The sequence below is a fragment of the Physeter macrocephalus genome, chromosome 4, assembly GCF_002837175.3.
Source record: "Physeter macrocephalus isolate SW-GA chromosome 4, ASM283717v5, whole genome shotgun sequence".
Lineage (NCBI taxonomy): Eukaryota > Metazoa > Chordata > Mammalia > Artiodactyla > Physeteridae > Physeter > Physeter macrocephalus.
The window spans coordinates 125,433,382-125,451,047 of record NC_041217.1 but is presented as its reverse complement, the minus strand read 5'-3'; the positions used below and the strand labels follow the sequence as shown (position 1 = coordinate 125,451,047).

At 36.1% G+C, this 17,666-nt stretch overlaps 1 protein-coding gene across 8 annotated transcripts in view; it reads right to left on the bottom strand.

The window, feature by feature from the left end:
- The window catches only part of DEPDC1 (DEP domain containing 1), a 56,243-nt gene extending 38,986 nt beyond the window's left edge, over positions 1–17,257 (bottom strand). For 6 of the 8 annotated variants that reach the window (XR_008617232.1, XR_008617231.1, XM_055084532.1 and 3 more), the window contains exons 1-10: positions 17,067–17,257; positions 15,028–15,293; positions 11,404–11,560; positions 10,855–10,973; positions 10,304–10,434; positions 8,991–9,038; positions 6,010–6,150; positions 3,841–4,692; positions 3,231–3,403; positions 1,171–1,347 (exon numbers count right to left, since the gene is read on the bottom strand). Coding sequence is in view for 6 of the 8 variants with exons in the window: in XM_055084532.1 (XP_054940507.1) it covers positions 1,171–1,347; positions 3,231–3,403; positions 3,841–4,692; positions 6,010–6,150; positions 8,991–9,038; positions 10,304–10,434; positions 10,855–10,973; positions 11,404–11,560; positions 15,028–15,293; positions 17,067–17,234 (2,232 nt within the window). In the remaining 2 variants the exon portion in view is untranslated. The remainder of the gene's footprint in view (positions 1–1,170; positions 1,348–3,230; positions 3,404–3,840; positions 4,693–6,009; positions 6,151–8,990; positions 9,039–10,303; positions 10,435–10,854; positions 10,974–11,403; positions 11,561–15,027; positions 15,294–17,066) is intronic. The other 2 variants (XM_055084533.1, XM_007116539.3) reach the window with 2 other exon arrangements.
- Between the last annotated feature and the right edge of the window lie 409 nt (positions 17,258–17,666).

Sequence of the window (17,666 nt, the reverse complement as noted above, 5' to 3'; positions counted from 1 at the left end):
ATATGATCCAGCAATCCCACCACTGGGCATATACCCAGAGAAAACCATAATTCAAAAAGACACATGCACCCCAATGTTCATTGCAGCACTATTTACAATAGCCAGGTCATGGAAGCAACCTAAATGCCCATCGACAGACAAATGGATAAAGAATATGTGGTACATGTATACAATGGAACATAACTCAGCCATAAAAAGGAAAGAAATTCGGTCATTTGTAGAGATGTGGATGGATCTAGAGACTGTCATACAGAGTGAAGTAAGTCAGAAAGAGAAAAAGAAATATATGTTAGCGCATATATGTGGAACCTAGAAAAATGGTACAGATGAACCAGTTTGCAGGGCAGAAAGTGAGATACAGATGTAGACAACAAACGTATGGACACCAAGGGGGCAAAGCGGTGGGGGTGGGTGGGAGTGGTGGTGTGATGAATTGGTGATTGGTATTGACATATATACATTGATGTGTATAAAATTGATGACCAGTAAGGACCTGCTGTAGAAAAAAAAAATCTGTAGAGGAGAGAAAGAATTGTAGGGGATAGTTATAATTACAGTAAGTCATGGCAATATTAGAATAGTATGTATAGGAAGAAACATGAATAAATGCGTTGGGCAGACAAGGACTGAATATAGCAGACATCTGTTGTTTTTGGCTGCTTAGATTCCTTCTCTCCTTATAAAAGTTCCTTCCCATTCTACTCTAACTATCCTTACCTTTTGTCAAGTACAGATTCTTCTCTAATCTATGTAGAGCCACTCAGAGAATGGGCCCTCTCTTCAACCCACTCACTCTCAACCACCTAAAGAATGTGCATTTAATCTACATTTGGCCACTCCATACCAATAACTTTTCAAATTGGTGGTGAGGAATGGCTTTTTTTCCGTTTGGATTGCAAATATAAGTCTATGACTCAAGAGGTTTAATCAGCCATATCCAATCATTTGAAGGAGCCATTTTTCAAATATAGGACTGAAATGGAAATAAGGGATGAAGGGATGGAAACAGTCCTATTGCTATTTGAATCTCCATATTCTATCTACATTCCTGACTTTTGGAGGTTATTTATGTGAGCTGATAAAGTCTCCCTTTCTGATTAGGCTAGTTTGAGATGAGTTTGCCACTTGCAACTGACTAATGCAGAGAATTTTAAGACTTAGAATACATACATGGCCCTTTCTTAAGTAGTCAAGATGTTTCTCCACTGCAGTCTGTAGGTAAGAGGGTACTTGGAGAATTTCCTGTTGATGATCCATCAAGAAAGAAACTAATCGTGCAGCAAGAAGCTCATCAAGATCTACTTCTTCAGCACAGCGTAACACACACCGAGAAAAAGTATGTATCATCTAGAAACATTAAAGATGTGAATTAAAAAACTTAAGGTTTTATATAAATTAGAATACCAGTAATTTCTAGGTAGTATTATGCTAAAGGATTGAGAAAAAGTGATAAGCAGACTTCAGCTTACAAAATGAGGACAATAACTTACTACATTAGAAAGAATAGAATGCCAATTTTTTAAATAGTACTTGTTAAGTATTTCCTTAATATAAATTCCAAATGATTACAGAAGGCTTTAGCTTTTTCTTCAATTTTGTCTCAATTTTATCACTAAACACCATAGGTTCCATTAATACCATATAAATATGGTGCTTAAAGACTGTTAGAGAACAGTGACTTATTAAATTAACCCCATAAAAGCACAAGACTAGGAGAATATATAACATAAAAACACAAGTGGTTACAAGGTTGGCACCGTTTATCTTTTGAAACTGGAAAACAGTTTTTAATGCTATTCTTTTAGTCTTTAAAAACAATTAATACATTGTATTTTTCAATTCCATCATGACAATCTTCAAATCCTGGGGTAAATTTTGTGTTTCAAAACTAATTTACTCTCATTCATATCCATATAACCCATAAAATATAAGACATACACACGTACACACGCACACATAAACACTCACACACCTCATTCTAAAATAATTTGAATATCAGAATTGTATTTTAAGTATTTTGCACATAATAGATGGTGAGCATATTTATTGAATTGAAATATTTTTGGTCTTATTCCTACATGCCTGGCAGGTTTTCCTATCTTCTTCCAATGCTCAGTCCTCAGCTTTTATTCTTTTTTTTCTCAGCTTTGTAGAACTCATTTACTCCCATAGCCTCAACTACCACTTTTCCAAAAAATATACTTTCTGCCCTAATATTTCTTCACCAGGTTCATGTTTCCAACATTCTGTCTGTAGGATAAATTTCACTTGGATGTTCTATAACCTCAATCTCAAAAAGTATAAAATCAAAATTACCTCCTTCCTACTCATATCTCTCTAAATATCTTTTCCTACAAACTTCCTTATGCTTTTTAATGGTGCCACAATTACTTAATAATAATTCCTCCTCTTTATATTAGGTATGTCATTTTATTAAAAAACTGTCCTTAATAAGTGGAAGAACGGAGCTTAGCTACAGATTCCTTGCTACAAGAACATTTTGTAAATTGAAGCTGCGCTCTAAGGAAGTGGCAGCTCTTTATAGAAAGACAGAGAGAGAGAGAGAGAGGAAGAGAGAGATAAAGAGAGGGAGGGAAAGAGATATTGGAGATACTATTTCAAGAGTTCATTTCCAGTCAATATCTGCATATAAATGCCTCTTTTCCCTCATCTTCATATGGAGCCTAAGACTGCTTCACAGTACATCTCCCAACTTCCTGCCCACAATGACAAGCTATCCTAATTCACATAACACATCAAATACAACTTTCCCACTACTACAATATCTGAAACACTTTGACTTACTACACATGAATTTCCCATTAATTCTTTATTTCACAGGGTTATAGTGCCCTTCGGCTTTCAACAGTGCCTACCTCTCCTCTTCCTTCCCCACCAAACAGAATTGGCACAAGGCAATATAATATGGTCTGACAGTTAACCACTATGAAGTGATATAGCGTGAGTGAATAGGCAAAGTCCTTAGGTAAATATCAAGATGTGAAAGTATAAAAGACTGGGCACAAAGGATTAATGTACCAGTATTCTGCTGCTAGGAAAGGTTAGACTTTCAAGAGCCTTTTTTAAACTCAAGAATCTAGGATTTCAAGACCATGACATCACTTGAGTAGTATGCTTAGATGGTTTGGTCTTCTTTCTTTCTTTTTTTTTGCGGGGGGGGGGCACAGTTTATGAACTGGACTTATTCTTTCCTTAAGAAATCAACTTACCAGTGATCTTGTACCCATTGCATCATGAAGTTGGGGCATATCAACATTTTGACTCATTCGCGAAATCATGCGCATTAAAAGTTGAAGCCGTCTACGATTTGGTGGGGGAAGTAACAAACAACACAATTGTAGTGCATCGATGGCAACCCTCTCTAAATGAGGTTGTAGCAAACCTAGAAGGCAAATTACCCCCCAGAAAAAAATCATCAATGACACTAGCTGCTTTCATACTACCAGCATATAGTTATATAAAGAAGGCAAAATAATATTTCATTTCTTTTGACTATTCCCAGAAATTTCCACATTCTTCAAAAGCATGGTAAGATACTCATTATTTTCTTCATAACCCATTGGATTATGAAGGATTGAAAATCCTTCACTTATTACAAATAAAGTGACTCAGAATAAGTGCAATTTAAGGGAAAGAAAAGGAGTGCTTTAGGTAAGTAGAATAAATCTTGGTTATGCCATGACAAGTCTTTTACAATATGAAACTTTCCTTCTGGAGGGAAAAAATAAAGCAATTTCAGAGAAGAAAAGCCAGGTAAGTGAAACAGGGTTAGTAAACACTAAAAGTTAACATTACATGCATTGAAAGCATCAACCTTACTTTGTGTGCCAGTCAACATAGAGGAAGCTGGAGGTAAAGAGTTTTCTGAAAGTTCTATTGTACTTTTGCAGAGTCTTTTATTGACTGTGGTACTAGACTCTCCGAGTTCACCTTCCATAGCTGTTTGCACACTTGTGCTGCCTTGTCCAAGATTTGGTTTCATGATAATTTCAGCCACTGGCATATTAATATAACTATTCCTTCTTGTACTACTTCTTAAAAGTAAACTCTGAGATCTACAAAGCTGTTTTGACTTGCACTTTCCATTACATAACTCCTCTTGGTCTTGAACGGTCAAAGTAGAGGTTCTTTTAAAACCAACACAGAGTGGCTTTTGAATACTTTCCTCTGAATGAAGATGCATTAGGGATTCCTGTTTGGTCTCAGACTCTAAAAATTGTTTATTATTTTGTCCTTTTATGTTCAAAACAGATTGATGGAAGACACTGGAGACCTCTTTACTTGAACTCCCTGGTAAATCTACAATTCCTTCTAATGAATAGCACCTTGGTTTGATGCTAGAGGATAGAACATGCATACTACTTAAGCCTATTAAATTATGACAACTTCCTCCCATTATGTCATTAACACTGGCTCTTCTGTTTTTTAAATTAACTAGCTGCATTTTCTTAGCATGGTTTTCTTGAAATCCTTGATCACTTATCTGCAGTCTCTCAGTAGTATCTGATTCTTCTTTGTTTTTGTCTTTATGAAGCAGACTGAGAAGAAGACACTCAGTTGATTTGAAGGAATTCAGACTGTTTAAGTGAAGGATTTTTGAAGACTGTGGATCATCTTGGATTTTATGTATCCCACTGGGTCTATCTGAAACTGTGACGTAGCCACAAACAACTACCAGGAAATGAAACAAAAATTAAGATGCAACTGTATGACAGTGGACAAAAATAAAACAAAAACAAGAGTAACGTTAAAAAACAAAGCATCACTATAGTACATATTGTTAGTATAGTACAAATAGCAGTTGCTTAATTCAGAAGCCACTTAAATAGGACACATGCAACATTCAGTTACAAAGTGCAAGACTCGAGGTTTTCCAACTTGTGATGAAAATAACTTTAAAATTTATTTCAACAATCTAATTAAATGGATTCAGTCAAATACAAGACAAAATATCTACTTTCAGTCTACAAGTATTAGAAAATTCTTAATTATAAGACAACTGTAGTTTAATAAAACATATATATAGTTTTTGTTTCTGGTACCTGGTATAGAACTCCTAAAACCCATGGAATTTCCAGAGTGACAGGAGTCTTTTGTTATTCACAATGAGCCTATTAGAGCTAGCCTCAGTTTATGCTAATGAAGTGACTTAGGCCTAGCCCTTCTTGGAAGGTTGGAACTTTTAGCCTTACCTCAGACCTCCCTGGAGGGGGTGGTGGGGTAGTGGTGGTTGGTGGAGGTCAGACTTAGTCAACAATGAGCAATGATTTAATCAACCATACCTATGTAATGAAACCTCAATTAAAACTCTGAAACAACACAGCTATGGGAGCTTACCGGTTGGTGAATACATGGACACACTTGGGGGGATGACATTCCTGGAGAGAACATAGAAGCTCTGCACAACCCTTACTCCCATTCCTTGCCCTATATATCTCTTCCATTTGGCTGTTCCTGACTTGTATCCTTTATAATAAACTGGTAATCATTAAGTAAAGCACTTTCCAGAGTTCTGTGAGCCATTACAGTGAATTATTAAACTTCAGGGGGTTGTGGGAACCCCTAACTTGGTAGTTAGTCAGGCAGAAATGTCAGTAAACCTGAGGACCTCATTTGCAGCTGGTGCATGAAGTGAGGGCAGCGTTGTGGAACTGAGCCCTTGATCTCTGGGGTCTGAGCTAGCACTGGGTAGTTAGTATCAGAGCTGAAAGACTTTGTCCTCAACTTTTTGGGGTCTGGGTTAACTCTGGGTAGTTAGTGTCAAAAATGAACTGAATTGTAAGACACCCTATTGGTGTAGAGAATTGGCATTGGAATGGTATATTTGAATTACTGGAAAACAACATAACAAACAGAGTATTCCTGAAGTTTAAAATAATTTATAGCCTGCCACCTTCATATTTACCTATGCTTTTAGATCTTTTAAATTATGAGGGACTTGGAAACTAATAAAATAAATTTAAATAATAAATAAAAATCTATACATACCCAAAATGTTCACAAATAATTCATAATATTCAAAGGTAAGCAGAGGTTCAGGGAGATCTAGAAAATAATCTGCAATTGTTCTGAATACATCTCGTTCAAATCCAACATAAGTTGGATTATTCATATCATTACTTCTTGGCCCTAAGTAGAGGCAAAAAATTTAAAAAAAGGTGAAATATATTTAATTTTAAATACAATTATTAAAGATACTTATAAAAAGCATAAAACGTATACTTATTTCATGAAGGAGTTATGTTTAACAAATTCTGTCACAATTTAAAAATTTAAAGGGTTGTGCATATCTCATTCCTTCTCACCATCTTTTCACTAGAAATCACCGCAACTATTAGCATTTTGTTTAATTTTAATATTTATGACTGAAAAATTTTATATAAAGCAAAATTTGAAATATATTTTAAAAGCATCAGGACAGTTTAATTTAATGGGATTTTATCACAACTCATTTTATACAGCAAAGATTATTTGTATTATGCAAATAATTCTTTCAAATTGTCTTTTGTAAATTTACATTTTTGTGATTAAATTTTGCCTGACGTGAAGCATACCCTGAATGAGTTTAAATAATGTCTTTACAGCTGTTCCATTAGCTTAACATTATTGAAATAATCATGTCTACTCATTAGTATTTTCCTCAGAAATAAATTCTGATCTTATGTTACAGGTGAGGAAACTGAAGCTCAGAGCAACTTGCTCAAGGTAAAAGACGTTTGGTGGCAAAGCTAAAATTAGAACTTAGAGCAGTATAAAGTGAGAGCAAGTCACAGGATCTTGAGGTTTAATAGCATTTAAAGGGTGGTCCATGGACTACATAATCAGAATCATCCAGTGTACCTATTAAAAGTATAATCTCCTCTAAACAGTCCAGAATCTATCAGAATTCCTATGGAGCTAGGAATTACTGATCTAGAAATGTTTGCTTCTGGTTCACTAATTAAGTAGTTTCCTAACACTGAGCTGGGATTCTTGCTATAAGAATCTTCTGAGACGTGATTTAAAAAAAAAAAAAAATTCCTGACATACTGAATCGACTGAATCTGAATATTTGCTGAGTTTCTCTAGTGACTGTGATATGCACTCAGATTTGAGAGTTACTATGTTATCTTTCAAGTTAACACACATACACACACTTAATAGCTTAAAGGCTAACAAGGATTTTATGTGGAACAAATAGACAATTTTTCTGAGGAGGATATAAGAAATATTCTTAATATGTAGAATAAAAAATTTGATAATAATTAAAAGTTTTCTAAGATAGAAAATACTTTACTGGAATTAAAAACACAGAATTTACAGTTAGAGAATCTAGGTTTGAATACATAGCTCCTTATGTATCAGAAAAAAAGACTTTCTAAGCCTTAGTTTTCTCTTCTAGAAAAAAAATTACGAATAGTATACTGATCTTTGTCCTGTATGTCACAGGATTACGATGGGGGATTAAATAACAAACAAGTTAAATAAAAGTCTTAATATTGCCTCTGGCTAGACATATTGTTGTTAAACTGGAATTTAGTAAGCTATATCTTGGTATCATTTATGTATAACGTGGACTGAGAAGAAAAAGAAACAAATCCCTAAAGATGGGGCATCAGAGAAATCCCTGGAAGTATGCTGAGTTGCTAATCATAAGCCAAGGTATGAGAGAGAAGGACAGTTACATAGTGAGAAGGTAGAAAGAGAATCTCAAAAATCTTTAGCTTCTGATCAAGATCTTTACCTTGATTTGATAAATTTTCTCTATAACTAATATTATTTACTTATTGCTATTTATCCTGTTATTTTGTCATATTGACACCCAGTGGACAACAAGGGAATATATACTTATCCTGAACATTAATAAAATACTAATTTTATAAAAACTAGAAAAATACTTTTGTAACAAAATTATTAAAATATAATTTAACTTTTGATGATTTAGAAGCATATACCTCTGCACATTTTAAAAACTGATTTTTGAGAGCAATTAGGGTTTTGTACTTGAACTAGGGTCTTAAATTATAAAACTCACTTATCATTGATCACTATGGAAAAAGCTTGAAGAATGAAATGCTAAAAATGATCTGATTAGTGACAGACCATTTTTTTTTCGTAAACATAAAAGTCCCATTAATATACCCTATGGAGTAGAAGCATGTCATGAAACACCAAATGTTGAAGCCGTGTACAATGGCAAGGGGACTGAAGTGGGTTTTATAAGACTTCATTTCTTTTGCTTTTTTTTTTTTTAGAAGATGTTGGGGGTAGGAGTTTATTAATTAATTAATTTATTTTTGCTGTGTTGGGTCTTCGTTTCTGTGCGAGGGCTATCTCTAGTTGTGGCAAGCGGGGGCCACTCTTCATCGTGGTGCATGGGCCTCTCACTATCACGGTCTCTCTTGTTGCGGAGCACAGGCTCCAAACGCGCAGGCGCAGTAGTTGTGGCTCACAGGCCTAGTTGCTCCGCAGCATGTGGGATCCTCCCAGACCAGGGCTCGAACCCATGTCCCCTGCATTAGCAGGCAGATTCTCAACCACTGCGCCACCAGGGAAGCCCCAAGACTTCATTTCTGATGGAAACTTTCAACTTACAAGCTGCTTTACTTAAAAGTTGCTATTTGAACTCTCTGGACTCACTAAGGCAATTGATGTAGATTATACCTAAAAATCCTCTGAGATCCTCTAGCCTATGATTTTATGATTTATGAGAACTGAGTCATAAATGACGGGCTTGGATTATAAAATCACTATCTGCATAGAAAAAGTTAAGGGCTCTATAACACACTCCACATGCAAAGAAGTGTAATCAGTTCTACTAGATCTTCATTTAAACATCAACAGAAATAATATAATTTAATTTTATCAGGACTTTATAAATTATTAAAAAAATTCCTTGGTTCTTATTAAATATTATCAATATAATACACACACACACACACACACACACACACACACACACACACACACACATAGTTTGTTTAACTTACAATTTGCTAGGCACTTCATGGCAGATAATACCCAGTGAGGTAGGTCATCTACACAAAAAATTAATAGTGTTCAATCATACAGTTATGATGATAGTATATTTAAAACTTCACACTTATATAATTATACACACACGTGTGTGTGTGTATATATATATATATACACACACACACACGTATGTGTACCAGCAGGATTAAAAATGATTACATATTTAATAAGACATAGGGCCAATACAGTATTTTATAATACAAGTTTAAAAAGTTAGCTATGCTATTTGAATATTACTGATTTGAGTGAAACCTATGATTGAAACAAGCTATATTTGAATATTAAGGTACTTTCACAGTGAGGCTTGCTTAAAATCTTTCAATTGCCACTATGTGAAACATGACACATAAGTGTAGCAGTTTTTTGACACAAACACAAAAACCACACATACATTTGACTTGAAAAGTTAATAGTTATAAAGACGAGAAAGCTTAGATGGAGAGCATATAATCAAGTTATTTTAGGTAATGAAAGATACGACTGGTCCAAAGCTACAAGCATACACAACATAGTTCTTAAGTTTTAACATTTACTTTTTTGCTCCTACAATTAAACCCTCAAAGTTCTTGCCCACAAAAAGAAGCTCAAAGTAATGCATGTCAATTAATTCTACAGACAGCAATTGATTATAAAAAAATGAGCCAACATTTTCAGTAAATTTATTAATACATTTCCTATAAGCTTTCCAATACATCTGGCTTAAATTATTTCCCCGATTTTTCTATCTTATATGTGAAATCAATACATTATATAAACATATATATAATACAAAGCTAGTGTTCTTTAGAATACTGTTCTTGAGAGTTTTGACTTATTTTATAGGGTGTTACTTTGGTTTTGCATGTATGTCTTGACCCCTTTAAATTTGTATATAACTTCTCATGTAAGCTCCAGGAAGGCATGGACCATTTCTCTCTTGTTCATCACTAATCTTTAGTACAGTGCCTGGCACATTGTAGGTCCTCAATAAAATGTGATTAATCAATAGTTTTAATTATGTTTGCATATCTTTTGGATGCTTAACCCTGTCATTAAAAAAAATCATTCAGGAATCCACCTTAAGAGCTAAAATAAGTGTGAAGAATATTCATTTAAAAATTAGTCCACTATGATTACTAAAGCGCCTCTGATAAAACAGTAGTCTCCCTGACGTTCTCTCAACTGAAGTATTCTACTTTCTACATTTTGGTCTCCCTTTATCTCCACAATAGCTGCAACCTTTGTTAGCATGTTTAAAATGATTCCAACTTTTTTCATTGATACCAACCTGATTTGTCTTGCAGTATAACTACTCCATGCTTACTTGTATTGGTCATGTTGTACATTATATATTGAGGAATTACTTGTTTGGGATTTATGACTTCTTCTAGGGATGACACACCTAAAATAGTTTGCAGGCTAAATAGGAGAAAGAATACAAACTTTTTTTCCTCCATAAAATAAGTGGAATAGAATACAAATATGAAAGAGTTTGAATGGAAAACAAACAAAGCTTTTGGAATATTTTTTTTAAATCAACCTCTAAGACTTATATTAGTATCTACTTTAAAGTATCTTAATAACCTTTGCAGGATTCCAATATAGACCCCAAACTAGAGCTACAACTTTGAGTCAAAGAAAAAGAAAATTATATTGAAAACATTCTACTTCTATTGTACCAGAACTATCGCAAGAATATTTATTAAGAAACACATATACAGGTTAAATTCTAAGCTTTGCGAATTAATCTGTTCTTCCTCAACTGCATATCTTGATGAAAATATCAAATTAACATTCTAAACACCTGAGGAACTTGGTTATAGCTTAGTTATAGCTTACTAGATCAGAATAACATATCTCCAAACTTCTTCAATATCTTTCTGGCTTATTTCTCTATTATCAATGGAATTTTCTTGATCTTCATTGATTATTTCACAGTTCATTTTCTCTGCATTTTCCTGAAAAAAGAATTACTTTGGTTTAATATGGTATGCTCACATTTTGGAGATAATGAACTGACACCACTTCTAATACTTAGTAATTCTATTAGTATTAGCCCATTGAGGAGCTGTAAGGTGTCACTTGAAGAAATAATGCAATATATGGTAATAGAGCTTTTGGTTTTGCAGCTGCCTCCACTACCCTCAAATTAATTTAAAACAAAACATGCTTAAATTATACAAATACTATTTCAAGTATGTCTCACTATCATTTTTATTATCGTTTCTGTGAGTTCCAAACAAATTTACACATACATTTTTAGAATATAATATAGATAAGAGATTCCAAGTATTGGCTTCAAATCTTAATCATTCACTTTTAATGATTCTATTATTAAGCACGCAGTAATTATATTTAAACTAGTGACTAGTAAAAAGGATGTTTTACCTGAGAGAAATGTAATCCATGCTTTTTAGGAGTTCTCCGAGATAAGTTTCGTAATTTAAAAATACTATCTTTATCTTTGGAAAAGTTCTCTATTCTGTTTTTTCTCAATTCTGGATGCCTTCGTGGAAGAGTTTTAAGTGGAGAATTTGCAGGAAATCTGGTTTAAGAATAATATGCAATTAAATAATGTGAGATCATAAACTTTGTGCCATTTATCTTAAAAATAACTAAAAAAACTGGATTTATTTACATTATCAAGGAATGAATCTTCTACATAAATTAATTTTCCCATTAAACCTTTTTAAAAAATTTAATAGTTTCCTGCTTTCTTTAGTAAACTGTATGTATTTTAACTTTATTCCTATATAAATCAGGGTTATTATTAGGATCAATTCTTTTGGAGAGGTATCACTTACATAATAAATGGTTCTAGAATGTTACATTTTCTAAATCTCTCTCATTAGTTATCTAATTTGTATATATTTTCTACCCTTTGTAATTGTTCAATTTCCAGAACTCTTGCTCCTTTTGATTATAATGCTTTTCCTCCCTTCAATTTAATATAAAATATTTCAAAGATCCAAAAAAGTACAGAAAATAATATAAAACAACATCCATATAGGTAACCATCAACCAATGCAACTATTAACATTTACCAAGACTTCATTATCTTTTTAAAATTTTTTTAATTTAAAATTTATTATTATTTTAAAAATTTATTTAATTTATTTATTTATGGCTACGTTGGGTCTTCATTGCTGCGCGTGGGCTTTCTCTAGTTGTGGCGAGCGGGGGCTACTCTTTGTTGGGGTGCGCAGGCTTCTCATTGCAGTGGCTTCTCTTGTTGTAGAGCATGGGCTCTAGGCACGTGGGCTTTAGTAGTTGCGGCGTGTGGGCTCAGTAGTTGTGGCTCGCGGACTCTAGAGCGCAGGCTCAGTAGTTGTGGCACACGGGCTTAGTTGCTCTGCAGCATGTGGGATCTTTCTGGACCAGGGCTCGAACCCGTGTCCCCTGCACTGGCAGGTGGATTCTTAACCACTGCACCACCAGGGAAGCCCCATTATCTTTTTTATAAATGAAAGAAATTCTTTGCTAATTCTATTTCTCTCTTCCTAAGGGAAATCATTAACCTATAGTTAGTGTATTTCCTTCTTTTTCATATTTTCATACTTTAAATAAATATACATAAACAATATCCCTATGGTATCTTTTAACATACATCAAGTTTATGCATAAGTTTTTAGTCACCTCAGAAGTTTTTTTCTTATTCCTCTGTCCTAAAAATAGTTTCTTATATTCTTTCAGAAGAGTTTTATTTTCATATTTAGGTATTTAATTCATGTATAACTCACACCAAGTTTCTTTATATGTAAGGGTTTATATTCTCAGCACTTAATGGTCTTAATTTAAATTTAATTAAGCCCAGATAATCAGGTAAGGCAATTCTCCCCTCATTGTTCCTCAAAATTGACTTGGACCTTTACATTATCAAATGAACTCTAAAATCTGCTTGTTAAATCCTACAAAAAATTATGTAGGGGTTTTGAATGAAGATGCACTGAATTTATACAACAATTTGGGAAGAAGTGACTTATTTATGACACTAAGTCTTCTCATTCATGAACAGAATATCTTTCTCCACTTATTACTTTAAGTAAAATTTGATAATTTTCTCCAGTAAGGTCTTACACATTTTTGTTATACTTTATTTTTAACTACGTCATAGTTTTGTTACCACTATAAAAGCACTAGAGGTAGACAGACTAGTTGAAGAGTTATGCAGAATTCCAGGTAAGAGAGAATAGTAGTCTCACAAAAAGAACATTCATTAAGAGAAGTAGACAGATCAGAGAATACTGAGGCAGCATGATAGACATGGTTTGATAATTACATCATATTTAAAGGGGAGAAGGGAAAGAATGAAGGCAACTACAGGGAAGACTGTGCCATTCATTCAGATATGGATATAAGAGGTCAGAATTTAGGTTAAGAGATGTTAGTGATTTTCCATATACTATATTTGAAGTGCCTGTTTAATAGGCAAAAGTGGGCCTAAAGCTCAGGAGAGGTATTTGGGTTGGAGGTTTGAAAGTCATAAGAAAAGTAAGTGGAGACATGGTATGAGATTGCCCAGGGAGAGAGGTGAAGGGTAGACAAGCCTAGGACCTTGAGGACAGTAAAAGCTAAAGGATGAGCAGCAGCAAAGGAACTCAAAAGGTGACTGACGAGTAGTGGAGAGAGGAAAGATTTGTAGGGTGTTATACAAGATATTCATATGCTTGTTACTGCAGTTTATTTGTATGACATAAGTCATCTTTGACACACTGGCAAGAATCAATTTCTACATTTTATTTGAAAAGTACTAATTTTGTAGAGTAAAAAAACATGGTTATTAGAATCCAAAGACCTAATTTAAGGGATATATAATCAAGAACTCCGGGTACAAGAGAGAAAAACCAATTATGCTGGCCGGAGGGAGTCAGAAAGGTCCCACAGAAGCTACAATACAGCTGACATGAGAAGAAACGTGTTTACTAGTCTGATGAATGTGTACATGAACATATTTCAGACCAAAGGAATAAAATTTGTTGAAGCATGGTCTCAGGCTCTTCACCTGTAAGGAGTTAATACCTTCCTTTCTGAGCTATTCTAGGGATTAAATAAAGAAAACATGTAACTCATAAAGTAGGGCTTCTGGTACATGATAAATTCTTGTTTTTTTTTTTTTTTTTTTTTGCAGTACGTGGGCCTCTCACTGTTGTGGCCTCTCCCGTTGCAGAGCACAGGCTCTGGACGCGCAGGCTCAGCGGCCATGGCTCACGGGCCCAGCCGCTCCGCGGCATGTGGGATCTTCCCGGACCGGGGCATGAACCCGTGTCCCCTGCATCGGCAGGCGGACCCTCAACCACTGCGCCACCAGGGAAGCCCCATGATAAATTCTTAATAAATATTCTCTTCAACCCGTGGTATATTTCTTTTGTTAGTTATTATATAAAGTTTGCTATTATTTATTTCATCACATGTGTTCTTAGATTATATAGATTACGTGTCACTTGAAGGTAAGGACCTGTGAGAACTTGTCTTGTAATTATTAAATCTATGAAACTAAAGGTTGATAATGTTCTGTCCTTGACATGTTATAGAGTTTTCAGAATATGTAAAAGTGACACTATCTCATTCTTTCCTCCCAACTCCTTATTTTATTATAAGTTTGAATTGTGCAGCAATAACCTTTAACTAACTTTAACTTTTAAATGGTTTTAATTGGACTAAGAGCAGTAAGTTTTCTTTTTTTTTTTTTTGCGGTACGCGGGCCTCTCACAGCTGTGGCCTCTCCCGCCGCGGAGCAGAGGCTCCGGACGCGCAGGCCCAGCGGCCATGGCTCACGCGCCCAGCCGCCCCGCGGCATGTGGGATCTTCCCGGACCGGGGCACGAACCTGCGCCCCCTGCATCGGCAGGCGGACTCTCAACCATTGCACCACCAGGGAAGCCCAGAAAAGTAAGTTTTTTACAGAAAATATTACTTCCCCTGAAGAGGCTGCTGTTTTAGTAAAAGTATTAGTAGTGGAGTGAAACTTCATTGTTAACTAATTCAGTTTTGCAGTTATTTCTTTGTTTAGTACCTGAATAGCTGACCGTTGTCATCAAGATTTTCTGATCCCCATTTGCCCTTGATATCTTCAATAACATGGTTCTTAAGAAATTTTCTCAATAGCTGGATAGTCTGTTGCCTTGTTACTTCAGGACCAAAATTGCTATTATTTCTTAATAGGTCATAAAGCCAGTCTACCGCTTCTCCTGCTGTAAAACAATTGCCATATTTTTTAAAGTGTTGCCTGTGTTTCCTTAGAGGCATTCCCGCTCGAAAAGATGTGGTAACTTCATTCCACTGCAAATGGAAAGAAAAAAAATTTTTTTTAATTAGACAATGAAATTCTCTCATTCACATCTTGTTAAATCATTAAAATTCATGAAGAAATCACTTGTCTTATTTGTGCTAAAGAAAATTTTACATCTCATACTGATTTCTTTTTATTAATTCTAGTGTGGTAATAATATTTTTATGTAATAGTTTTTGACTAAAAGCACTTCACAGGCTGGTTGGCTTACTTAGGAAACCTAGGAATAATGGAGAACTACAATGAACCTGCCTTTAGTTCTCAACAGAGAAAGCATTTATTCCTGTTTCTTTAACCTCAACTAATATTAATAATATGATAGTAGCATTTGTGTCAGACACTATGCATTACACTCATTATTTCACTTTAATTCTCACAATTCTATGAATTGTGAATGAATGAATTCTATCCCATTTTCAGATAAGGAATATGAAGCACAGAGACATTTAATAATTTGACCAAGGTCACACAGCTAAAACCCAGGCATTGGATTGACTTTAGAACCTGCACTCATAACTAACTATGCAGGCCAAACAAAACTCTTGGCAGGCAATAGTTTTACTGGTAAAATACCTTTAGTATTAAAGTATTAATAATATATCTTTAGTATATTTACTAGTGAAGATCCCAATAATTAACATAGAACAGATGCGGTAAATTAAGTTTTAAGTCTACTGTTTGTTTAATGATGCTGTGATATATCTACATTTTCAAAAGATACTCACACTTTCCAAAACTGTTTTCAAATTACCCAAACTTTTGGGTTCGTGGCAGGTCTAAGAGGAGTGGTATAGAATAAACATATAACTTTTTAATTAAAAAATCTTACATTAGAGGTTAAGAAATCTGATTTGTAACCCCAACTATGCTACTACTCGCTATGCTACCACTTATCTAACCTATGTGGTCCCAACATCACAACGCAGAATTTAAGGGCTGAAAACACAATAACTGTATTCTTTTCTTTCCACACTTCCACATCTCATATATTATTCAAGAAACTTATATTGAGCTGCAATTTATCCAGAGAATAAGTTGTTTGTTATTCTACAGATCACAGCACACTTTCACATACAGTATGTCTACTCTGGGACATCTCTTAGCCTGGGCATGTATCATTAGCTCTAGTTTACTAAGGTGGAAACTGACGCTCACAGAAGTGACTCTCCTAATGTCACATAACCAGTGGCACAGTATCCTCTTGGATTGATGATCCAAATACACAAGACACTCTATGCAAGTACAAATCCAGTGACTACCAACAGTGGTTCCTGACGGGTACTTAAAATATTCTTAGTTATGAAATAGCTGTTACTGAGTGGTATTCAGTCGGTACATCCTGCATTAAATTCTACAGGACCGGCAAAACGAAGCTGTCACAAACAATCGGGCTTGCCCCCAAGTCTGACCCTACAAAGCACTGGAACTCAAAACTCTTCTCGAATCCTTATGCGGGTATAAAATCAGGCGTGGGGAGCGGCTAAACTCAGAATATTCCAAGACATTCCAGGGGACGCCGACAGCACCAAGAACAGGAGTCGCTTCAGAAGCTGAGTCCGATGCGCCCACCTGGGGAGCCCGGAGCAGAGGAGGGGGACAGGAGTGTCTGCAAGGGTCCGCGATACCCGTGAACTCCCCTCATTCTCTTCAGCCACCCAAGAAGTTCTGGAACCTATCCCTCCGCCCGAGGGAAAGCTACAAACGTTCTCACGTAAAAGCGGCCATCACCCCGGCTGGCCAGTCTCGTTCACGCGCAGTCTTACCAGCCTGGTGGCCCGATAAGGCCCGGGAGGCACACCCTGATTCTCCATTCCGCCCACCGGGCCCGAAGGTCTGTCAGCGCCCGGTGCCCGGCATGGCGGCGGAAGGCGACACTCAGCCCCCGAGACGCCGGTGGCAGCGCAGCCCCACACAACCGTCGGCCCCGCCATCGATTTGAATACCTCAGAGGGCTGCGCTGATTGGCTGCGCCGTTGGGCCACGTGATGCGCCGCCCTGACCCCGCCGCCGTCGGCGTGGGCTGTGGACTCTCAAGGCTTTTGCGCGGGGCCGTGGGGCTTGCGCCGGCTGGTCTACTCTCGGGCGGGGCCGGCGAGACAGGCGCCCGGCCTCACCTGGCTTCCCTGTAGCTGCTTCTCCCTCTTGCGGTCGTTGGCGAGGCGGAGTCATGTTTCCACATTCAGAACGGGTGAGGCGGTTTAGTCCCCCACAGCATGGTTTGGAGCCAAGCCTTTGGGTTAAAGGAATTTGAAATTTGCAGAGAAAAAACGAACAGACAAGCCTTTTCTGCCTGGCCTTAGAGGCTCTCAGGCAGTGGTTAGCATGTGAAACAAACCTGGGGCGTACTTTTCACCTGACAGATC